Genomic DNA, 27353 nt, shown 5'->3' with positions numbered 1-27353 from the left:
AAATATAATAAAAAAAAAAATCTAAATATTCATAATCAATATAATATACCTTTTAATTTATTTAAAAAAAATTTAAACAATTCACATATCTATTTAATTTATTATTAATACGAGAAATATTCTATAAAATTAGTTCAATGGATATCGTGAATCACCTCAAATGAAATATAAGAAAGAGAAATATTTTGAAAATTTAAGAAAGATAAATTCTTTATGTCAAAATAAAAGAATTTAATTATAAGAGTACAATAATTTAATAACCATAAAGTAAGTCAAAATATGATAGAACAATACTTAATTGATATAGTTGTACTCCTCTCATAGAAATTAAAAATGAGAAAAATTAGGAAGTAGACAAGAGATATTCATTTATGGGTGCCAGGTTGGCTAATCATGGTGATTTTATTCTTTCTTTCATCTTGCTTTTGAAACTTTTTTTATTAACTCACAATACTCAACTACTTATTCTACATCTTTTAATAAACAAAAATATATACTATGAATCTAAACAATTGCAAGAAGAAAATGCCTTAATTGTTTTTTACAATCTTTTTGTTTACTTAAAAGAAAACTTCTAAACATGACATAATATTTTTCAATTTAATTTGAAATTATTTTATTTGGATAAGAGGCCCAAGTCATTAACTATTATTATTTACTAAGTTTTTAGAGAGTCGAACCCAATGCCTCTCATATAAGTGGCTCACAATTTTTGTTGTTGTAGACTCTTGTCTATTTTATTTATAAACTTAATATGATATTTTTTATAATAAATTATGAATTGGTCAATATTCATGACAAAGGTTTGAAATTTTTAATTCTTTTTAAATTTTTTACATTCTATATTTTCTTCATAATTAAAAATTTAATTTATTAAAATAAAAATTATATTTGTTTCATGAATGAACATTTTTATTAATTAAAATGACTTTTAGATATTGAAGAATAAATAAATATTAATTTTTTAAAATTATATTATTACATCTAAGAATTAAAAAGTTAAAAAAATATTTTAAATAACAATATGATAAAAATTACAAATCGTCTAAATATGTATTTTCTAATGGGTAAACGACCGAAGTCTTTTAGATTATATAAATAAGAATGCAGAATACAAGTATAAAAAAGGCATAACCAGTTTTCTCAAAAAAACTATGTTGCTCTTTACAATTTTAGCTATATTTATGTCATTCTTCCCCACCCATCTTTTAAGATAGTTTTAAAATTTCGATGTGAATCAAATAATCGGCTAAATACTTCTTATATGCTTTTTAAATTTTAAATTTATTGCACCGATGCCACATTACATTAATTTGTTGACCAATGGGAAAAAAAGAAAATTATAAAAATTAGATATAAAAATAAATGATCATAACAACTATAGAATATATGCTTTATATTTTTATTTGCACAATTATCTAAACATGATTATTTTGGTGAGACTATATTCCAATTATAAGCAAAACATTTATATGTTCAAAACATCAAACATATAAAATTTTACTGTTTATATTGGAGAATACAAAAAAATATATACAATATTAAAAAAAATTTCATATTGAAAAAATAAGGATCAGCTAATTTGGCACACGTGAGCCCATATTTGATACTTAAAACTTATTTACGAAAAAAGAAAAAGAAAAAAGTAAACATCATTAACTTAATTTTGAGAGAAAAATGATCATCCAACCAACTGAAATATAGTTAGGATTGTTGTACAGATAATTTATGGCTTAAATGTGTTTAACTGATCTTTTTGCACTTTAAAAGTATAGTGGAGACATATGACTAAATTTATACTTTGCAAATTTAGATTCTCATAGTAATCTGTACGACGATGCTATTCTTAGCTCTATGTGGACAACTCATATATGAATTTTTTCCTTCCAGAAACTTCCCTTTCCATCATTGGCCACTCCAACTTTATCTATATGTAGAAAATTGGAAACAGACGAAACAAACCAGTTGAAAACTAGAAAAGTCGAAATTAAAAATTTGTTCTATTCTGACACGTGCACAATCCCTAACCATTCATATCCAAACGAAGAGCTAGATCGTAAAAATTCAACGTATAATAGCAGAAATGTTGAGTTTTTCTGGACAATTTGCTAACTAACAAAGGAGAAAGCAATTGTAACCCTAACTTTTAACCTTGACGGCTACGCTTTCTCTGTGAAACGATGGCCGTCAGATTGCTAAACTTAGGGTACGAGATAGTACGGTTCAGCATTCCCGGCAAGCACAAGTACAAATTAAACGTAAAAAAAGGCCGTCTAAACTGAAGAAGTAAAAAGAAAAAACAGAATTGAAGGAAACCACAGAGTTTCCAAATTTCCAACATAAACTATGAACAATTGTACAGGCTGAAGTTCAAAATAAAAGAATTTCCGTCCGGAGCAAGTTGCATATGCCTTTGAAAGGTTTGTTGGAGGTCGTGGGTTCGATTCACGCCACCCTGAACGTTTTGGTTTGACGGTTATAGGGTTTGTCTCGAGTAGTGGAGGTCACCGGTACGAGCCTCGCGGGTTTAAGAGGTGGTCCCTGCTTGACTCGCGGTTTATTTAGTTCGCGCAGTTGAGGCGGAGCACGAATTCAATGGTTGCTCAGACAGAAGCAACAACTCTGCAGAACAATGTTGGGAAATCTGATGAAGCGTTTCGGCCTTTTTACAGTGATGGCAAGGAAGCTCCGCTGACGACGTTTGTGAATGTTAAAGAAGGGCCGAATGTTAGCAAGACAGAAGTTGAGACACCTAAGAAAGGCGTAATTAACATCTGCAAGTCCCTCATTGCTGGTGGCATTGCTGGAGGAGTGTAAGCCTTCGTAGCCTTATTTATTCCGCTTCATTTTCGTCGATTTTTTGAAAAATTTAGATCATTTTAAGAGGTCCTCAGTCTACAGTTGTGCGTAATAAATTTATTTATATCCAGAGTGACCGCAGTTGCTTTCTTGAAATTGATTTCTAATATATAGAGTTTAACTTATTTAAATATATAAATGCTTGTCGAGACTTAATTCTTGTAGGTAGACTCCAGGTTCTTTAGTCCTTGACAATATCGAAATTAGATCAGTCGACATGAGAGCTTCAGAAAGGTTTTGTTAAATACACTTCAACTCTACTAACATGCGCCGAGTGTAAATTTTGCCTCGTGTTTTAGGTGTCATATATCTAAAGTGCTGTAAATATTTTGTTATTCCGTGCCTGTAATTTGATTTGGTTTCTTCATTGTTTCGTGGAATTCAACTTCCTTTCGCTCTTGTCAACTGGTCAAAGTTCTCCATTCTCTGGAGCTTGATTCATTTTTATGTGGGAGTTAAGGTTATTGAAAATATGTTACGGCGTATATGCTTTTCGGACTATGGTCCCTTTTCCGATTATTTACCAGTTTTCATAATTATTTCTCTGCGCTTTTTATCGAATAAATGAATTCAATGAAAATATTTTCAAGGCCAGCTGAAAATGTGCTCTGATTTGTTCTGTTGGCAAGTCAGACACTCTCGAATATACTGCAGGACATCATCTTTTAATCCCCTGTAAGTCTCTCTCATACCTGAAGATGGGTTTCGTAGAAGCTTTTATGACCTACCAGGAGTGCATCATGCAATGCCCTCAATATTTTGGCCTTCAACTTAGACTCCGGTACGAGGAAAATCCTGTTCTTGTAATAAATGATATTGTTAATCACTGAATATCCATCATCCCGTGTCTTCCAACCCAATAAATCTGAAGCAAGAGCATTCTTCACATGCTCAGATTTCAGCTGGGACTTCTAATCAGACGAAATCTATTTGAGAGAGTAGAATGTTGGTTTCTTGGATAACACATCAACGACCACATTTGTTTTACCTTCAACATATTCTACTCACCCATTTGTGTTGCTGCTCATGTAAGCCCTTCTGCTCTAGGAAGTACAATTGAGGCTATTATGATTTGTTCTGACCACAAATTTAGATCCCATCAAGTACTGTCTGAAATTGGCTAGTGCTTGCATAATTGCTAACATCTCCTTATCATATGTAGAGTACACTGTCTTTGAATCTCTCAATTTTCTGCTCTCAAATGTAACATCAACACTGCACCAATTCCTTGTCTTGATTGATCACGATCCAAAACAAATGGCTGTGTGAAATCTCGCAATGCTAACACTGAACAGGATCTCATAGCCTTCTTGAGATTGTCAAAAGTTACTTGTGCCTCCTTAGACCATAGGAATGCCCCCGTTTTAGCCAATTTTGTCATGGGTGAAGCCAACTGTGAAAACTCTTTAACAAACCTTCGATAGTAAGTTTGCAACCCCAAAAATATCTCAACATTCTTAGGTGGCGGCCAGTCTAAGGTTGCTTTTATCTTTTCTTGATGAAGTTTCACACCGTGCCAATAATATGTCCCAGATACAGTATCTCTGTCTTTCTGAATTCTAATTTAGAGGCTTTAACATAAAGTGATTGAGCCTCCATAATACCCAATATCACATCCAAATGATGCAGCTGATCACTTGAAGTCCTGGGGCAGATCACTAGGACCACCGATGGGGCAAAAGGACTCAAATTGGGTCATACATGTCTCAATTTCTCATGCTAAGAAGCTCCTTGATTGTCTGTCGTACATGTCTCAATTTCTCATGCTAAGAAGCTCCTTGATTGTCTTTTCTATTTCCTCCTTGAAATGTCGTGGCTGTTGAAAGGGCGTGGTAATTACTGGTTCTACGCCCTCTTCCATTTCAATCAGATGCTCAAACCCACAATCTAGTGGATAACGACTAAAGACTATGCTGTGCTTGTATATCACCAAAGACTAAGTTGTACTTATGTTAGAAATAGTAGATCACCAATATAACTGAGAGGAGGGGGGGGGGGGGGGGTTGAATCAGTTATATATTAATCTAGAACAATTCTTAATTATTCAACCAAAGTAAACAACAATCATAAAGAAATGCGCATACACAATTACACCAGATATGTTGACTAGGGAAACCCTTGATTAAAGGGAAAACCCCGGTGGGAATGATGCCCACAAAATAATGTACTAATTTGAATATTCTTTGTTAGAGGATGGACCCTGTTAGGAGTCTGTTACAACACTTAGTACAAAGAGTCCCTGTTAGGAGACTTTGAATCCCTGTTAGGAGATTCCAACTCTGTTAGGAGTTGTAGAAGGCAGCTGAACCCACTGTCCAAACAGCTTCAGGATCAGATCAACAAAACCACTGTCCAATTGATCTCGGTACTATTCCTTTTAGAATAATAGATGTGAGATATCTTTTGCTTCTTCCTCTGTCTAGTATGTCAGACTTCTTCACCTTTAGATCATGCAATTAGATCTGGAACTCTGAATCCATCAACAGTAACCCTTGAGGTCACGCATTAGCAGATTCCTTTGCAATTCGCCAGTCTTTGCTGCTTCTTGATTTCCAGTGATGATGTCTGAAACTCGGAAAACATCTTCCCTTTATACCATACTCAATATTAATTCCTTGAGTCGGCTCAATACCACACAAACTTTCACACATGCGACTTCCATACTTGCGCACTTACCACATCATCAGTGGTCAATGTACTACCTCTGGTTAATTGCGCAACCCTTCATTCCAAATACAATGTGCTATATCGATCATTCAATAGAAACTGTTTTCCCAATGCTCTGTTTCCTTGCAGTTCTCCGTAAATCATCAATATCTTTCGTTTGCTGTCGATTCAGGTTCTACGCACTTGCCCACATGTCACATACATGCTGTAGTATATGCCGGTAACTGCGCATAAGCAGATAGGCAATGTATTGTCCTTAATACAAGAATCACAATTTGCTACTCTGCCAATTTTTACTAACTTATTACTATGTTGTCATCAATGACAAACACAGCTATACACATCATGTCAATGTTTTGCAATACTCCCTTATAGCATTAGCATACATGCTAACAATCTTCCCCTTTGGCATTGATGGAAACATAGATGAAAAACATCTAGTTCCAAGAATACCAACAATTTTCTTCATCACTTAAATCTTCATGCAAATCTTTTATTGCAACACTTCTCCCCCATAGTACAAACTTTCTCTAATGTTTTTCATGTCACTCTCTCCCCCATTGACATCAATGTCAAAGATTACACAAAAATTGAACATACAACAATCTATCAGCATGACCACAAGTCGGTTTGTTGCTTTACAACTTTTGCATATAGTTTTCTATAAACAACACAAGTGTCTAAAGACACTGTTGCACACAAATTACCTATTTCCAAGAGTCGTTGACTAACTCTGTTCATCACAGATACTCTCCCATTGAGGAAGCATCAACATACAGTCCAGTCTAACAATGGTGCTATATATCCTAGATTGATGCACATTTTGCAGTTCTATTCTGAGCTAGGTAGGGGCATAACCCCAAGCATTCCTCTCGGGTACTCAAATGTATCCTTTGGCAAGGCCTTTGTGAAAATGTCTGCAATCCGTTCCTTAGTATTAATGTACTCCAGTCTGATTTCTTTCTTAGCAACTTTCTCTCTCAACACATGATATTTTATAGCAATGTGTTTAGTCTTAGAATGCAAAACAGGATTCTTAGACATGTTAACAGTACTTGTGTTATTACAGTAAATGATAACAAGTTTTGTGAATGTAATTCCAATATCCGTCATCATCTACTTCATCCACATGACTTGAGTACAGTTGTTTGCTGCTGCAACATACTTTGCCTCTGCAGTACTTTGTGAGGTACAATTTTGCTTCTTGTTGAGCCAAGAAACTAGTCCTCCTCCAAGGAAAAATGCTCCTCCACTGGTGCTTTTTTTGTCATCCCTATCTCCAGCCCAATCAACATCTGTATAAGTACAAAGAGTAAAGTCATTGCTTCTGTCATACCAAATGCCATAATCTGATGTTCCTTTCAGATATCTGAATATCCTTTTTATTGCTGCATTGTGGTATTCTTTAGGATCAGCCTGAAATCTGGCCACAATTCCAACTGCATTAGCTATATCTGGTCTGCTATGAGTTAGATACTACAATCCTCCAATCATAGATCTGTACTTCTTTTGTTCAACAGTAGGTGTCTCATCCTTGCTCGATGACTTGTGACCGGTTAACCATAGGAGTTCCAACTGGTTTACAATTTCTAGACCAAATCTTTTCAGCAAATCTTGTAAGTACTTGGTCTGAGAGATAAAGATACCCTCTTTGTTCTGAACAATCTGCAATCTCGAGAAAAATTTCATTTCTCCTATCATGCTCATCTCAAACTCATTCTTCATGTCTTCTGAGAATTTGTTACTGGCTTCATCATTTCCACAAAAAATGATGTCATCAACAAATACAATGATTATTAGCAAATCATCTCCTATTTTCTTCAAGTACAAGTTACTATCTGCTGTTCCTTTAGTAAATCCAAGCTTTGCTAAGTATTTGTCCAACCTTGCATACCAGGTTCTTGGTGCTTGCTTTAATCCTTACGATGCTTTCTTTAGTCTGCAAACCATATCCTTCTCTTCTGTTAAAGGAAAATCCTCTGGTTGTTCAATGTAAACTTCTTCTTCAAGTTCTCTATTCAAGAATGTTGACTTAACATCCATTTGATGTACCTTAAAATTCTTGTTTGTTGCATATGCCAGGAACATTCTAACTGCTTCCATCCTTGCTATAGGTGCATATGTTTCCTCATAATCAACTCCTTGTTGAGAATAGCCTTTGCAGACAAGTCTTGCTTTATTCCTTATTACTTCTCCTTGTTCATTCATTTTTTTTCTGAATACCCATTTTGTGCCAATCACATTTTTGTCCTTAGGTCTAGGAACTAATTCCCATGTGTCATTTTTAATTATCTACTGGAGTTCTTCTTCCATTGCTCTTATCCAATGATCATCTTTGATTGCTTCATCTGCGCTTCTTGGTTCTACTTGAGATATGAGACATAGTTCTTCATTAATTTTGCTCCTTGTCATTACTCCCTTTTTTTTACTTCCTATTATCTGGTTAGCAGGATGATGTCTTATCATGTTCCTATTTGGGGTAGGAGTTGCTACTTCAACTCTTATTTCAGGCACTATCCTCTATTCTTCTTTTACATCTTCAATTTGCACATTATTCTGCAAGTCATTGTTAGTTTTGAGAAATAATTCATTACTTCTGTTAGTCATTTCAGAGTAACAGCTCCATCAGAGTTATAGTCCATTGTCTTTTCCTTGGTGCTAGATTTTTCATCAATTTTAACATTTGCGCACTCTACTATAGTTTTTTGTTCTATAGTTGAAACATCTATAAGCTTTACTTTTTAACGAATAGCCAAGAAACATACCTTCGTCACTCCTTGGATCAAACTTACCAATATCATCATCTCTTTTGATGTAACATTTGCTTTCTCTTCAATTGGTCTTGGCAAGAAGACTGGATTAAAAGACTATAAGGCCAATCAGGCCTTTTGTCTGCAGTTCTAACCACTTTTGAAGCTTTTCTGATAGGTTTTTGTTTCCAGCATCATTTCTTTCCGCCTCCAGATTTTGTTCATGTGGCTGTTGGATTCTTAGATTTCCAATTTGAGCAAGGAACTATTGCTGAGATTGAGTAAACATTTGCATCATCTGCTGCTGTTGTTGTGCCATGTGTGCTATAATGTCTTGTGGACTTGGTTGACCATTACCACCATGCAATTGTTTATAGGTAACATGCATTGATATAACTGATCACGTAGTTGAAAGAAGAAGAAGCAGACATGCATCCACAACCTGTACAGGCTGGCAGGTTCTCTTTGCTTTGATACCACTTAAATATCCTTGTTAACCAAAGCTGCTAGTCACACACAGATAAATACTATTTTGCTATATTGGGTCTTATTGGGGCATGATTATAACTGGAATTGATCTTTAAAATTTAGAACATAAGTTGAGTACATATCAATGGCTATCACCTCAGCATTCAACATAAGACTAACAAAATATGCTGGGCAAGCTGGATAAACACATGCCAATACTGATTGTAATGAGTTCCCAAACTGCTGCTTGTTAAATTTATAACAGTGATATTCATAATGGTTTGAGAGTGCAGACCGCACTTTAATCTTCTCCCCTTGTATACCATTCGAAAGCATTATATACTTTACACTTGGCAAATAAGGATGGGCGGCGATCCTTGACAGTAACATTGTTATGCACTAACTGCAACTAATAGTATGTTAGTTAATATATGTGTTATCTCCTTCCTAGGCGCCGATTTCTGTAAGTGAAGTATGGGCCAACCTAGAGAGGGTCATGTCCCTTTAATGGACATGCCCTTTGGTCATGGTATAATAGGTGGGTGTTATTGTAGCTTAAGAACACACAATACATTGAAGTCTGCTCCTTAAAACAATACTGCCCTATACAAACTATTGCAGAGACAAACAAATTTCAAAATAACATTAAATATTCTGAAAATTACCTTCTACATTTGGAGGAGAACGAAGATCAGAATAGCAACAAAGACTAAAGGTATTATCTCAGATCTGAACCTATAGAATTTGCAGAAATTTTACATGGTATCAGAGCTCTAGTAGTTGAACCTAGGCTTTGCAAGTTAAATAATCAGACTTGATATATATCTAGCATCATTCTCCTATCTTCAATGGCATACACAATCATACCCGAGGACAGATTTGATGGGAAATAACACTTTGATGCTTGAAAATTCAGAATCATGATGATTTTTGAAAAAAAAGATGTAAAACAATTTGTTGATTCAGCATCCAGACAACTTATTGTTGAACCTCATAAATCTATCTGGAGTAAAAGAAATAGGAAAGCCATACAGAGCATATTAGATGGAGTGAAAAATGATATAGTACCCATGCTAACGAAACATCAAACAACATTTAATATGATGAATGCATTAATAAATGCATATGAGGTTAACAATGCAACTAGAATTCTTGCACTAAAAAGGCAACTAAATCACATACAATTATAGAAGGGAGAATTGATGAATTCTTACTTTCTAAGGGTTGTTAGCCTAAGAGATGAACTTTCAAGTATAGGAACCACCATTAATGATATAGAACTAACACTGATGGCTATAGATGGATTACCAGATTCATGGGAAACACTCGCACAAGGAGTAAGTGCCAGAGATAATCTTCCTGAATTCAATAGACTTAAGGGAGACTATCTTCAGGCATAATTCAAAAAACTTAAGAAAGGAGGAAAACTAAAAACGAAAGATGAAGAACTTCATGTTCTTAATACAAATTCCTATAAAGGAAAAAAAGAAGCATTTCAAAATGAAAAGGGGTAATCAAAAGAATGATAAAACTAAGAAAGATCTATCCAAAATAATATGTTTTAGATGTGAAAAGTTTGGACTACAGATCTAATTGCACTGATAATACTAAACAACAAGTGAACTGTACAAACATCACTAAGGAAGAAGATAACTATGATCTTGAGAATTGCGTTTTGCATTTGACACTATCAAATGAAGTCTCAAGTAAAGCATGGGTGATTGATAGTGGATCTTCTCGACATATTATAGGATACAAAGAAGCACTAGACTCTATGTCAGAAAAGGTTAACGGCGAAGTCACCATCGGTGATAATTCAACACATTCCGTCAAAGGAATTTGAAATTGCACCTTGAAGTTGAAGTCAGGTAGTTCTCTACTTCTCAAAGGAGTACTCTATGTACTGGGAATAAAAAGTATTCTAATCTCGATTACAACACTTGAAGATGATGGACATAATGTTGCATTCATGGACGGTAAAGTCATAACTTGGTCTAAGAACTCCTCAATTAAGAAAGCAAAATTGATTGGTCAAAGAAAAAGAGTATTTGTATGAATTAAATTCAGAACTAGTCGACCTATTCAGGCCTTAATTCATGAAGTTGTGGACATAAATGAAATATGACACAGATGATTAGGACATCTAAATTTCAAAACTTTATCAACCATAGAGAAGATGGTTATTGGTTTACCTAAATTGAACAAAGATCACTCAAGCATATGCAAAGGATGCGCTCTGGGTGAGAACACCAAAAATCCATTTTATGATAGCACTAGAAAAACTAACAATGTTTTGGAATTAATCCTCTCAGATTTATGTGGACTTACCTCTATTCCTTCTCTTGGATGATTTTGGTACTATATTCTGGTCATAGATGACTTCTCTAGGGAAACTTGGATTTACTTCTTAAAATGCAAAAAATCAGAAGAAATCCTAAAGAGATTTAAAGAATTTAAAACCTTAATTGAAAACTTATTAGGACATAAAATTAACACTCTTAGAATTGATAATGAAAGGGAATGCACCTCATATTTGTTTAAAAGGTTTTGTAAAGAGATAGGAATTAAGAGGGAGTATATTGTTCCTTATAACCCACAACAAAACGAGGTAGCGGAAAGGAAGAATCGAACAATTATAGAAGTTGCTAAAGCTATGATATTTGATCAAAATTTAGAATATTATCTTTGGGCAAAAGCCTCTTGTACTGTTGTCTATATTCAAAATAGAAGCCCTCACTCCTACCTTAGAGATAAAACTCCTGAAGAAGTCTTTACGAAGGTTAAACCCAATATAAGTCGTCTTAGGATTTTTGGGTGCCTTGTATATATCCATGTTCCAAAAGAAAAAGAACTAAGTTAGAACCCTCCAGGAGGAAAGCTTTTGTAGGGTATAGTGAAACATCTAAAGCGTATAGGATTTTCATACCTGGATAGAAAAATATTGAACTTAGTAGGGATGTAATGTTTGAAGAAGATTTAACATTCAAAAGAGCCCTAAGTTCAGGAGAACCCTCTCCTTTACTTAGTTCTGAAAGAAATACTGAATTTGAGTCTCAAAGGGAGAACATGGAAGAAATTGAAGATGAAATTCAAGACCTTAATCTTGAAGAAACTCAAAATTCTAAGAAAAGACCACTTTGGGCCATTAAAACAGTAGAGGAAGCACAAGACTTCGCTGCACCTTCTGGAACAGTTAGAGAAAGCAAAAGATCCAAAAGATTTTCTAGTTATACAACAAACATGAATGATTTATTTAAATCAGAACCAACCAATATTTCATATGCTATTAAACATACAACTTGGAAAGAAGCTATGACAGAAGAATACAATCTATTATGAAGAATGATGTTTGGGAAATTGTTCCTTTACCTGAAGGAAAATTTGTTGTTTCTTCCAAGTGGATATTTAAAATAAAGCATACTGCTGACGATAGCATTGAAAAATACAAAGCCAGATTTGTAGCTAGGGGATTCTCTCAGAAAGAAGGGATTGATTATGAAGAAACTTTTGCTCCTGTTGCTAGATACACCTTTGTAAGAGCAGTCCTAGCTATCGCAGCATTGAAGGGATGGAAAGTACATTAGATGGATATAAAAACAACATTCCTGAATGGAAAGATTACATAAGAGGTATATTTGGAGCAACCTGAAGGATTTGAAACTCTTGATCCTAACACTTTAGTTTGCAGGCTCAAGAAAGCTCTCTATGGGCTTAAGCAGGCTCCAAGGGCTTGGTATGAAAGAATTTATAAGTATCTCACCGGCTTAGGATTCTCCAAAAATGACGCCAATCCAAATCTATATTGTAAAAAGGATAAAGATGATATGGTAATTCTGATACAATATGTTGATGATTTACTAATAACAGGTGATGATCATTTCATAGATCAATGCAAGAAAGATCTAATTAGAGAATTTGAGATGAAAGACTTGGGACTCCTTTATTACTTCCTAGGTATGGAAGTACAATAGAATTTTGATAACATTATACTTAAGGGAAGTATACATTAGATATTTTGAAGAGATATGGAATTTGGGATTGCAAGTCTACGTCTTCTCCAATGGAGACTAATCTACATATACTTAAAGAAGCAGCAACAAAATCACCTTCCATAGATTCTACTCTCTATAGATAGATGATTGGGTTCCTTATGTACTTGGTAAATACAAGACCTGATATTTGCTATGCTGTTAATGCCTTAAATCAGTTTATGTGTGAGCCAAAGGAGATTCACCTAGTTGTAGTCAAACACATTATGAGATACTTACAAGACACTCTTAATCTTGGGCTCAAATATGAGAAAGTTGACTTAGATTTACATGGATTCACTGACTCAAATTGGGGTGGAAGTGTTAAAGAAAAAAAAAGTACTTTAGGATGCTATTCCAGTTTAGGATCAACAATGATATCTTGGATATGTAGAAAATAGTCTTTAGTAGCACAACGTTCCATAGAAGACGAATGCATTGTAGCAGCGATGGCCTCTCGGCAAGCAGTTTGGCTTAGAAAGTTACTTGTGGGATTATTTGGTCAAGTCATGAATCTTATGATTATTCATTGTGATAATCAGAGTCCCATCAAGCTTTCGATGAATTCAATTTTCTATGACAAGTCCAAGCATATCAAAATTCCTTACCATTATGTAAGAGATATGCTAGACATGAATATTGTAAAATTAGAATACATTTGCACTGCAGATCAGACAACAAATATTCTCACCAAACCTCTCTCTAGAGTGAAGATAGATCACTTCAGGAAAAGACTTGGTATGGTTGAATTGTAATTCATTTGTATTATTTAAATTATTAATAAAATTTTTTATTGTCAGTCTATTGACTATTATGGGCTCCACCATTTGTATTCATTATTTTAGAGGTGATGATCTTTGAGGTAATGAATACTTGTATAAAAGACATTATGAGAGATGACGATATCTCAGATAATGTGTTGAACAGTATAGAACTATTGTTAGATCTAGGTGAGTACAAGATCATTTGTGACATAAGCATTTCTATGCCTATGAATCACAACTTGGATCAAGAAAGAATTTATCCTATGTTCTGGTGGATCTTAACTCAAGATCAAGTTGTGATATAGGATTGCTAGTTCCTATGAGTCACAACCTAGATAAATGAAGAATTTAATCATTCTTCAAATTTTATCCTGTGTGTATTGCATTACACGCAATATTGACATCACTATTATAAGTGATAAGTCATATTACAAGATGGTTGTATGACTCAGTATCATGTGTTCCATGATACCATTTGCTCAGAAGATTCAAATAGATATAGAGTATCAATCTATGCTTATTCATCGTAATTGATGATGCTAGATATGTTATCTCTTAGTATGATTATCAAGTTAAGAGGGAGTGTTAAATTTATAACAGTGATATTTATACTGGTCTGAGAGTGCAAACCGAACTCTAATCTTCTCCCCTTGTATACCATTCGAAAGCATTATATACTTTACACTTGGCAAATAAGGATGGGTAGTGATCCTTGACAATAACATTATTATGCACTAACTATAACTAATGGTTATGTTAGTTAATATATGTGTTATCTCCTTCTTAGGTGCCGATTTTTATAAGTGAAGTATGGGCCGACTTAGAGAGGGTCATGTCCCTTTAAGGGACATGCCCTTTGGTCATGGTATAATAGGTGAGTGTTATTGTAGTTTAAGAACACACAATACATTGACGTTTGCTCCTTAAAACAATACTGCCCCATACGAACTATTGCAGAGACAAACAAGTTTCAAAATAACATTAAATATTCTGAAAATTAACTTTTATGTTTTGAAGAGGAAGAAGATCATAACAGCAACAAAGACCAGGGTTACCGGAAATGCCACCTCCCAAGCCTAGACATGCGTATTGCCGTATCTGATATGGATATAGATACGAAAAGGCACAAATACGGAGGGAAATTCGTTTCCACTCGTATTTTGAGAGTCGTCTTTTTCAAACCCATGCTAGAAATGTTGACTGCAACTTGCTAAAAAATTAGAGCCGAATTTAGGGGAAAAAACGAGTGACCTATAGTTTTAAACAACAATAACTTTGGCAAATAGAAGAACTGCCATTTTTCAAAGAGAATAAATGCCGTATTTGGAAACAGGGAATACAAATTCCAAGAAAATAAATGTTGTATTTGGAAATAGGGAATACAAATTCTAAAAGAAAAAATGAATCGAACTTGAAAATCTTTAGTTAACTATAGATTTAATGGGAAAAATCAAAGAACAAGTTATAAATAAATGCTTCATGCGATTGAATAATGAATTACGATTGTTCTTGTTCTATTCTGCATCGATTTCTTGATTTCTCTGGTGATTTGCGTCTAATTAAATTGTTCCTGTGTGTCCGATTTCTCAGCTGAGTTTTTCATCTGTCTACGTGCATCCATCGTTTTCCGTCGAGCTTACAGATAATGTTATTTTTAAATTTGGTTTGGTTTTTTCATTTCACTAATGTTTGTCTAAGTTTTATAAATTACTTTTAATTTTTTTTAATACGATTCAATTTCATATAGTTCAAATTTAATTTCTTATAATAATACTAATAATTAATCAATGAAATTATTATATTAATATGTAGTTTAGAAAAGTGAATAAATAAATACAAAGTATAATAGTTTAATTTTAATATTATTTAGTTTTTAAATTAAGTTAAATTTAAAATTAAAATTAGAATTTTACAATTACTAAATTTTAAATTAGATTTATCTTTATATTTTTATTTATTTATGTTAAAATTTAATTATTTAAACTTTATAAAAATCATTAAATAACATTAATAATTATATAGATATTTTGACGAAATTAATTAATATTATAAGTATATTTAATTATAAAATAATTTAGATTCAAGTTTTAAAGTTATATTCTTGTAAAATTAAATTTGAAATAAGAATTATTTGACTTATATTTAAGCTAATCATTTTATAAATTATAATTTTAAATTTGTACTTTATAAAATCAATGTAAATTTGTTTTTATTTCATAATTTTACTAATTTTTTATTTTTTTCAGGGCCATAATCATGGCACATCATTAGTGGATGTCAGAGCATCAGAAAATGACAAGTGGATCAAACCAAATGCTAAATATCCATTATGGAAACATGTAACCATCATTGAAAAATTTCAAGGTGGCGGAGGTTTTAAATGGAGGTGTCATGAGTGTCTAATTGATTATAATGGTTCTTATACGAGGGTTTGTGGACACCTTTGTCACATGAAAGGTACAAGATGTGAAGTGTGCCCTGGTCCAAAGGTTGATGGTCAACCAGGGAAGGGATTGTCACGTGAGAAGATTGCAAAGTATCAAAAAGAAGAGGACGAAGCTAATGGTCAAGTTCAAAAGTCAACACAAAGGTCAAGTCTCAATAGACCTCCTTTGCATCCAACTTCAGGAACATCTATTGGTGACAAGAGGCGCAATTTAGGACCTCTTGAAAAGGCATTTAATTTGCAAAGTCAAGAGGATATGGATCAGAGTATTGCATGTTGTCTATATGCGAATGGTATTTCATTTAATGTGGTTCACTCCCCATATTGGCAAGAGATGGTTAGGTCTATTAATGAAGCTCCAAAAGGATACAAAAGCTCAGGGTACAAGAAGGTCCATACTACTCTTTTGATTAAAGAAAAAGATATTATTGATAGACAGTTGCAAGTGATTCGAGATTCATGGAAAATTTCAGGGGTTTCCATCATTTGTGATGGATGGAAGGATGCTAGAAACAGGCCACTAATCAATGTGGTTGCAATGAGCCCGAAGGGGGCAATGTTTTTAAGAGCAGTGGAATGCAAGGCTGAAGAGAAAGATACACAGTTTATTGCTAACATTCTAATTGAAGCAGTTGAATCTGTGGGGCCAGAAAGTGTTGTTCAAGTGATCACAGATAATGCAATAGTATGTAGAGCAGTCGGGTTGGTCGTGGAAGCAAGATATCCAAAAATTTGGTGGACTCCTTGTGTAGTTCATTCTTTGAATTTGATGCTACAAAAAATTGGCAAAATTCAATGGATACAAAAGATTTATGAAGAAGCCAAAGAAATTCAGATGTTTATTTGTAATCATCACATGTCACAGGCCATTTATAGACAATTCGCCAAGCTAGAGTTATTAAAGGTAAATATCTTGTTTTAAAAATTAGAAATATTCAAATGTTTTTTAATTCAAATGTATTTATGATCTATATGTTTTTAAAAATAATTATTTTTTGATTGAAGGTGGTTGAAACACGCTTTGCCACACACTACATTGTTCTCAAAAGGCTTGCTGATGTCAAACAAGCTTTGAAAAGTATGGTGATTAGTGATATTTGGGCAGTATGGAGACAATCACAAATAGATAGAGCAAATAATGTAAGGACATTAATTCTTGATGAGGATTGGTGGGCTCAAATAGATTATTTACTATCTTTCATTGAGCCAATATAGGCCCTCATTCATCGGTGTGATATTGATAAGCCTATATCAGGTGACATCTATGATTGGATAGACACAATGGTGGAGAAAGTTAGAGATATTATTATAGCAAAAGAGCAAGATCCCTCTGAATTTTTTTATAAGCAAATATATGAGGTAATAAAAAAGAGATGGGATAAAATGACAACTCCTTTGCAACTTTTGGCATATGCTTTAAACCTTAAGTGCTATCATGCTGATATGTTAGCATTGCCAAATAGGACAGCACCAAATAGGGATGTTGAAGTTGTTGAAGCATATAAACAAGCTTTCAAGAAAATGTTTACAGATCCTAGAGTTGCTGCAGAGATTCGAGATGAGTTTGGGACATTTGCTTCCTCTGATGGAACTTATGCAGATGTTGATGCAATGGTAGATAAAAAAGAAATGGATCCTATAAAGTGGTGGAACTTCCACAGTGCCTCAATTACACATTTGCAAAAGCTAGCCATCAAACTTCTATCACAGGTCTGATTTTATACTAATTATTCTAATAAGAATTATTTCTTATTTCAATTTTATTTGATTGTTTGTGTCTTTGTAAATTATAATATAAACACTTTTATTGCAGGTTTCTAGTTCTTCTGCATCTGAGAGGAATTGGAGTACATATGGCTTTATCCATTCTGTGAAACGAAATAGGTTGGCAGCCAGCAAAGCAGAGGACCTTGTCTATGTGCATTCCAATCTTTGTCTATTTTCACATTCCTCCATAGACTACATCAAAGGACCCAATAGACTTTGGGATGTACAACTAGAGATAAGTGACATTGATGTATCCATAAATGCATTGACACATCTCAACCTCAATTTTGAGAATTTTGACAAAGTCGGAGGCTCCTTAGGTGAATCGTCAATGGGTTATGAGAATCTAGGTGGTGGTCGCACTTGATCCAACTATCCTAGCTCTTTAGATAATCTTGATGATCTAGATCTCGAGTTTCAAGAGAACAATGATGATATTTTTGATAGCACGTGATTCTGCCAAACTATTAGTATTTATGTATTTGAATCTCGTTTTAATAATAAAACTATATCTAACTACAGTATTTTTGAATATGTCGAAATTGTATGTTCATAATGCTTTGATTATAATGAATGTTGTATCCTGCCATTCCCAAATGAGAGGTCCCAAAAAATAGCCATACCCGTACCCGATACCGTACCCCTATCCATTACTATATCCGTGTCCATGCAACCTTGACAAAGACTAAAGGTATTATCTCAGATCTGAACCTATAGAATTTGCGGAAACTTTACACTGCTGCTGTTAACAGCGGATTTCCCTTTTATGATACCACCGAATAGCTGCTGTAATCTGCCACCTGGACTCTTTAATCTTGAATACTACAGCGGATTTCCTTTTTATGATACCACCGAATAGCTGCTGTAATCTGCCACCTGTAGTCTTCAATCTTGAATACTACCAACGGCAGAAATTGTGTTCCACTTGATTTGTTTTTGGAGTCCTCAGCTGGGTAAATTACCCTTGCACAGAGCCTTCCGATTTCTTTTTGTTCTGTTGATTGTGTTGACTATCATCTGGGCCTGAGCTTATTTTGTATATATATATATTGCTGCGACAAGCTTCTGAGGTTCCATCCAGAAACTCGGTCTTCTCAGGGTTGGCATCGTGGAAGAAAACCTTAGAAAGGTTTGTGAGAGAAAATATTAAAATAACAATAAATGCAAATGATCGAAATTCGAATGAATCTCTTCAACTCATGCGATTTCCAATATATACTGTAGCGGCTCAAAAAATTTGCTTTCTTTTATTCCCAGTTTGCTGAAATGGAAACTAAATATTTAATCTTTCACTCCGACTTGCCAAGGAAGTCAATGAGTCGGTTGGATGGCAAGGTCGTCTTATCCAGTCATGGCCCATTCCCTTAATATTTATTTATTTAGCTATCCTCAGGGAATGCAAAGGCTAGACACATATGACAGTGGTTAGGTTCCAGGGATATTACAAAAACAATGGTTTCAAAGGGACCTGAAACCCTTTAAGCAGAAGGACATTACAAAAAAAATGGTTTCGAAGGGACCTGAAACCCTTTAAAGAGAAGATTCTTACATATAATCAGACAATACTATATAAGCACCAAAGAGAAAACTAAGACGAAATAGGCTGCAACAGATAAGACAGAGAAAACAGCAGCTAAAAACCAGCACAAGACACAAAAGATCCCAGGAAAAACCAGAAAGCAGAGAAGAGGAGCACCAGCTAAGACAGATCTTTGAGGGTTTCTGGAATCACATGTTTTGTTAGTTTTTTATTGTATATTGCAATTTATTGAAAACATAATTCAGATCCTAATCTGACTTCTCCCCAGTTGATTTATACAATTAATTGAAACAATTCACTTGGGTTGCCAATTTTTTCCCGAGAAAGATTTTTGCTACTTTTGTCAAAATACCATGATCTTTTTGCCATTGGGGTTGATGCTACAATTGAAGTGGCCCTGCTAATAGCATAATGCTTGATTGGTTGTGACTGAATAGCTTGGTCTGTAATATTCCCCCTGCTAATAAAGGAATTCAATTTTAAATCAGAATAGTCGATAATATTGAAATCATTATTAGATATCTCAATTATATGTCAATTGTAATTATGCCTTTTATTATCCTTGACCTATTATCATAATAATGTCAAATAGGGATATTGCGTTAGGAAATCATTCATATTAGCCAAACAATTTGATCCATATTAACTATCATTATTCATTTTTAGTGATGAAATGCAAATGCAAAAGTGTTGAGCTAACAGTCATAATTTAATATACTTTAAGCTAACCGTTTTGAGATCTTTGTTATATGTTATTCTATATCTTTCCCTAAGGCTAAGATTATTTCTAATAGAATTACTGTGCAAAGGTAATGTGAAACAGACTACAAGCAGCATCCCTCAAGGCCTAACCCTAGTATTGGGATAATCCGTCATGTGCCTGAAATCACCCCGCCTTTCCCTTCCACAAACTTCCTACCTTAAAATATCTTAGCATAAGATAAGAGATAGAATTTCATATCTAAACAAGTATTATTTCAGTTTCCTTATAATTTAGAATCCTAGAAAGTATATACACTCATTATATATATCAACATTAAATTAATATTATATAAACCTATAATTACAATGTTTGTAGGCCATCCAAATACCTTACTACATTTGGTGATTTGGACATTACATCCTTAACACCTAGTAAAATTGAATGAACTCCTCTGATACTTTATTATTTTCATTCCTTCAAAGTTAATGGGTGACAGTAGATATTAATTCCTCACATGTTTGTATTTTAAAATATGATTTTTATATACACTTTTTGGTTCTTTTTTATTATTGTTTTTCCATGCTTCTACCTTGTCATATGATATGGGTCGATTGCCCATTTGAATATATTGCCTTTTGTTCATTATTATCTATTAAGGGGTTGGGCTAGTGAGGGTCTGCCCTTTCAAATATCATTTGTTTTACTTATCTTTTTTGGCAGTAATGATAGTACTGCTCCAAGTCCTTTTGCCCGTTGAGTGGGGTTCTTATTCCATGGGTGATGTGTAACATACCGTTTTCCTGGGTCTAAATTAACAATTAACATACTCAAAGAAATACAATTATAATTTCATTTTCATAGAAAGATGGTTAAATCAGTTTCGTTCATATGAAAGGGATTAACGGTTAAAATCAGTTTAAACAAAATTTCTTAACTAAAAACTAAAAACACCATCAAATAAAATTACTACAGAAATTGAAATCCACAGACCATGGAAACTGAGGTTGAAATCAAAACTAGGGCTGCTTCTACAACCACCTAGGTTAGTCCACAAATACGTCTATAACAATACAACGGAATGACTTTTATCCAATATTTTTAAATCAAAATCAAATAACAATTATCATTAAATATCACTATATAAAATTAGGGCATCACTTACCACTGTAATCATTAGGACATCGATTACCATTGGACTCTTTTAGGGCTTCCGATATCATTGATTCAAATAGGGCTTTTGATACCACGAATTCAATTAGGGCTTCCGATACCATGGATTCAATTAGGGCTTCCAATACCACTGTATCATTTAGAGTTCCAGTCATCTCTCAATCAATTAGGGCTTCAGATTCCCTTCCTTTTGATTACTTAACTATGACAGTAACTCAAGATTAGAACATATATTCAATATTCATATAAATGAAAAACAATCCATAGAATCTATCTCTTGCATCTAGGTGTAACGATGAAATAACTCAATTAGTCTTTACCTTCTTGCATATTAATCATAAAAGTGATAACACTTGCTTCCGACAACCAATTGAATGTATGACTTATCTTTGTCTGATGCACGTTCGATAACTTATGGAGAAGTGAAACATTCTGAGGGGCTTAACCACCCAACCTCGAACCAAATCTTATCTCCACACGATCTCTAACGAGAAAGACCCTCCCTACCCAGAATAGACGGGTCTTCTTGCCAACCACTGGGCATCCTGATATGTAACACACCATACGACTTGGCAGCAGAAGTTTACATTGAACGGAATCATGCACGAGCTATTAAATAATTCATATTAAAATGATAAACATTGATATGTCACAACTGATTACTGTTTCACGTTATTGCAGATTCCTCTTTCATCTCATCACCCATTTCCTTGGTTACACAATCGGGTGAATCCCAGGTGTTCGGAAATTCTCAGAACAACCGATTCTGTTAATTATACAAGAGGATTACATGCATCCAGCATCTCACAATCTGTGATTTCATGATTATGTTCTTTAAAAAATTCAGAATTTTGATTGTTTAATTCTAATATCCCTTGGCATAATGATTATGGATCCATACTATGTTTTTCTTGGCTTCTCTTGCCATGCACTGGGCTGAATTAAAGAAGTTAATTTGTAAATTCAATCAAGATAGCAAACTAGATATCATTATGTTAAATGCTGAAACTTGCTGCAAACTACTTTATTCATAAGATTCGCTGATTGGTATGCTTATCACAGTTGTGGTCAGAAAGATTACGATCATTCTATTTATTTTACACCTCTTCACCATTCAAGGCTTCTTACCGGTGAATTCCTCGGTGTTAGTGGTTTCAATAAGTATCTTGATTATAAAAACATGATCATTGATATTGATTCATTCATACATTCAAGTTTAAGAGTTATCATAAGGTTATTTAATGAAGATCTTCAATGAATTCTATATTAAGCCAAAAAACCAACAACAAGGTGTTATAATCTAGTTTCAACCTATTAATGTATAGTTGGCTATGGTTTGAACATTCAAACGAGGAAAGAAAAAGGTTAGGAATATGAAAACCCTTTTTGCATTATTTTCAGCTCTATCAATATGTACCCAGCAGAAATCAAATAAAGAACTATGAATCACAATGCATATGTCTTATTTCTCATAGCTGACCACAGTTAGCCACATGCACCGTAAGGAAAGAATTTCTATGAACTTTGTTGGCGTTTAAACATGACCTGAACTAAGATATCAGTCGGTATGGACGTGGCTCCTCTGTCTTTGGCTGGAACCTCCTTGTTGGCAAATCACTTTACCCGCTAACTTTGAGATTTGATATGCAAGTTTAGACGGATTTGATATGCAAGTGTAGATGGATCAGGAGTAAAAATAGAATGAAACAAAAGCAGACGAAAATGGAAGTTTCAACTAAAATGGGTCTCACAGCTTAATTGAATTCATAGCAAAACATGGAGGAAGGTTCATACTGCTGGGTTGATACACGGTGTACTATAAAGAATTCCAAGACTCCTCTGCTACCATCGGATTCATGATAATAAACTATTCGAATTCCAAGATGACCATTCAAATACATCATAAATTCAAAGAAAAATAAAAAGGTTGGAAGAGAAGTTAGAAAGATTGAAAAACAATTCGAATTGCCAAATATAAAATCAATTAATCATGCCAAATGTTAATCGATTAAAAGAAAGAATAAAGTTGGAAGATTATAATTCGAATATTATAATTTGAATGTTATTATGTTCCGAACATTATTGTAATCTTAGATTTATATATACATGTAAACATCACTTTATTAAATTATTAAATTATAATGATGCCAAATCATTTTTTATATTTAAATGCGTGCATTTAAATATTTACTATAATAATATGATGAAATATAAATTAAAATCCTTTGAGATACTTTATATTTTTAACCCAATTATTTTCTCAATTTCATTATTTAAATAGCTCATGCGGGTCCCACAGATGTATCCTGTTTCAAGTCGCTAGGTTCTCAACCCATTTACTCAGTGATGGTGATGCTCTTGCCTAATTCTTTTTTGACAATGCTTCTACCCCACTGACATGCTCCCTACAAGGAAATTCTCCACCGTTAAATTATATTATCATAATAAATAATTTAAATAATCACAATGGTTTACCATCTTTTTAATTCTATGAATTCGTGATTAATGATCAACTAACATGTTATCTTCACTTGAAATCATAACGGCTAACTATCTTATCATTTCGCTAGATTATAACAAATTAAACTACCAATTGACTTCATGTGAACGTCAATGGCTATATTTCGAATTAGGTCAAAAATTGGTATGTAACATGATGCGGTATATATATCGCTTATACACATAATGGGTCGTGTCCTTTGATACATCACCCTTATATTTATTAATTTGCTTTAAAGTGTTTTAGGGGGTTAATTTATTTATATAGAGATTAGTTAATTGTTTAGAGTAGCTATTTGCTTATTAATTGCTAGTTGTTTATTTGCTAACTAAATTGATTAAAATATTTAAATGACTATTTAGTTATTAAATTATTAATATATTCCATAATGAAGTATTTGAGCCTATTTAGCTATCAATAATTTATTATAGATGGGGAATATCACAATTGACGTATATTATATATATAATAAAATGTAATGTGTGTGTGTGTGTGTAACAACATTGCATCTTAAGATAAAATCAATCCGACGGTAGCTATATTCTTAACATAATCAAGATATCTAATAATCATTTCATTCTTTAATCAATTACTCAGGGATGTCAACTATTGTGATTTAATATTGAATTTCATTATTAGAGGGGGATATTACATGCTCAGCCTCACCATTGCTCTAAAAATCTTCTTACTAGCATTGTGAACAATGCCATTCTGCTTGGGTTGGATGTGTTTAAATACACACACCTTGGAATTGATTCAATAAATAAAAATTCTCATCTCCTCATATCTCATATAAGACATGTCCTATATCTTGCACTGTCTTGATCCCAACAATGAGAGGAATAATGATTGGACACGAACAAAGTCCATGGTATGTACACATTCTTGATGTTCATAATTTTTTCTTAGTGTTTGACCATAAGAACAATTCATTGTACCCATTATATCATATCATGTTTAGAATGAATAGAAGAATCTCTCTTGCTATCTCGTCTCTATTGAATGTAGAATGGTGCTTTTGTACTTGCTTCCATTTCATGTAAAAATAATTTGTAGATTAATTAAGTAGGAATATTCCTAGTTTGTGGATTGTACTCTTTGTAACTTGCAGGCTTGCCATATATCTTTAGTGTTCTAAGAAGTCTCTTATGCTCAAAACTTCATATGTTTAACACGAAGACAAAAAATATTGATAGAACTATGTAGGAGAGCAGTTCTAACAAAATCTTAAAATTCAGTAGAAAGAAATAATGCCATGCTCAGAATTTACCCTAGGAAATCTTGGGAAAAAACATGCATTAACAACGCTCGTAGTATGAACTCAATTGTTCATAACAGAGCAAAATATTTCACATATTTGCTTAATTCTAATGTGAGAGTATTTAGAGGCACATTAGCATAAGAATAGCTAAGTGATCTTTCAATACAATGGGAATAAAAAGTATGGGCCAATTTTTATTGCTCGAGGGCTCTCATTATCAAATTCCTTCATGGGAGTCCACTAGCTCTCACTATGTCCTATAGCAAGGGCAATGCCTTGAATCCTATGATGGGATGCACAATAAAACACAGAATGTATACAATATAATGAATCAGTGACTTTTTGAATACTTTAATTTAGACAACAATATAGGGATTCTATTTAGGGTCCTATCCTCACTAGACAGAGAGATAAATAAGAATTGCATTAACGGCCCAAGAATAGGTGAATCAGCTAGAAACAAGTTAGTCAGATAATCACCTATACTGTCCATAGATTGGTGTAAATTAATTTCATATTATGAAAACTCTATGGAAAGTTATAATAACTAGGAGATATATAGCGAACATAAATTACCCAAAGCCAGATGTATAGTTGAATGTCAAACACATCCTTGAGCACCACACCCACACTTTTTGAGGGAGATGTCTTCCTTTTAGACATTTGGCTTTACACTTGGTTCTCAATGGCATTCACGAGCTACATTGGAAGCACCTATATCATTCTGGAATTCTGTACAATATAAAGTATGAATGATTTTATCATCCCCAGAACATGCATAGTATGGTTGTTAACCACTTGCAAAACTCCCCAATGAATGAAGTAACCAAAATTTTCATCATCAAACTGATGTCCTTGAAGAAAGCTGTTGGGGAATGAACTTGTTCCATCAATGCCAAAACCGTAGAATTCATCAGATACATATTAATAACCTCCAACCTAATAGGTGATTCCTTAGTGTAGTTTGCAAGTATAGTTATAGTTGACTAAAGAAACATTTTCTATGTTTTGTAGTTGAGGAGATTAGTTCTTGACTTTGTGCAAGTTGATATTTGGTAGTTTCTGATGGTTGGTAGTCTTTGATGATGTTGAAAATGAATGTAAGCCTAATCTAACCCAAGCACAAGTCTAAAGTCTACGAATTAAATTCAACTACAGATCAATGAAGTTCTCATCCATGAACTCTGTGATGATGTTGAAAATGAATGTAAGCCTAATCTTACCCAAGCACAAGTCTAAAGCAAGGTTGCATGGACACGGATACAGTATCGGATACGGGTACAGTATCGGGTACGGGTACGGCTATTTTTTGGGACCTCTCATTTGGGAATGACAGTATACAACATTCATAAAACACTTATATATATAACAAATTTTCTGAGTCATTAAAGAAGATTTTCATTATAATCAAAGCATTATGAACATATAATTGTGACATATTCCAAAATATTGTAGTTAGATATAGTTTTATTATTAAAACGAGATTCAAATACATAAATACTAATAGTTTGGCAGAATCACATGCTATCAAAAATATCATCACTGTTCTCTTGAAACTTGAGATCTAGATCATCAAGATTATCTAAAGAGCTAGGATAGTTGGATCGAGTGCAACCACCACCTAGATTTTTAGAACCCATTGACGATTCACCTAAGGAGCCTCCGACTTTGTCAGAATTCTCAAAATTGACGTTGAGATGTGTCAATGCATTTATGGATACATCAATGTCACTTATCTCTGGTTGTACATCCCAAAGTCTATTGGGTCCTTTGATGTAGTCTGTGGAGGAATGTGACAATAGATGAAGATTGGAATGCACATAGACAAGGTCCTCTGCTTTGCTGGCTGCCAACCTATTTTGTTTCATAGAATGGATAAAACCATATGTACTCCAATTCCTCTCAGATGCAGAAGAACTAGCAACCTACAATAAAAGTGTTTATATTATAAGTTACAAAGACACAAACAATAAAATAAAATTGAAATAAGAAATAATTCTTATTAGAATAATTAGTATAAAATCAGACCTGTGATAGAAGTTTGATGGCTAGCTTTTGCAAATGTGTAGTCAAGACACTGTGGAAACTCCAGCACTTTATAGGATCCATTTCTTTTTTACCTGCAATTGCATCAACATCTGCATAAGTTCCATTAGAGGAAGCAAATGTCCCAAACTCATCTCGAATCTCTGCAGCAACTCTAGGATCTGTAAACATTTTCTTGAAAGCTTGTTTATATGCTTCAACAACTTCAACATCCCTATTTGGTGCTGTCCTGTTTGGCAATGCTAACATATCAGCATGATAGTACTTAGGGTTTAAAGCATATGCCAAAAGTTGCAAAGGAGTTGTCATTTTATCCCATCTCTTTTTTATTACCTCATATATTTGCTTATAAAAAAATTCAGAGGGATCTTGCTCTTTTGCTAT

General features: G+C 33.7%; 1 protein-coding gene across 2 annotated transcripts in view; it reads left to right on the top strand.

Annotated features, from left to right (window-relative positions):
* Positions 1-2272: 2272 nt before the first annotated feature.
* Positions 2273-27353, top strand: part of LOC149553730 (mitochondrial adenine nucleotide transporter ADNT1-like) — a 208433-nt gene continuing 183352 nt past the window's right edge. For both annotated transcript variants that reach the window (XR_016353148.1, XM_089789094.1), the window contains exon 1: positions 2273-2813. Coding sequence is in view for 1 of the 2 variants with exons in the window: in XM_089789094.1 (XP_089645220.1) it covers positions 2596-2813 (218 nt within the window). In the remaining variant the exon portion in view is untranslated. The remainder of the gene's footprint in view (positions 2814-27353) is intronic.

Source organism: Cupressus sempervirens, chromosome 6, assembly GCF_028749045.1.
Source record: "Cupressus sempervirens isolate cs-2001-9-10 chromosome 6, ASM2874904v1, whole genome shotgun sequence".
Lineage (NCBI taxonomy): Eukaryota > Viridiplantae > Streptophyta > Pinopsida > Cupressales > Cupressaceae > Cupressus > Cupressus sempervirens.
This window is presented reverse-complemented; position numbering and strand designations above follow the sequence as displayed.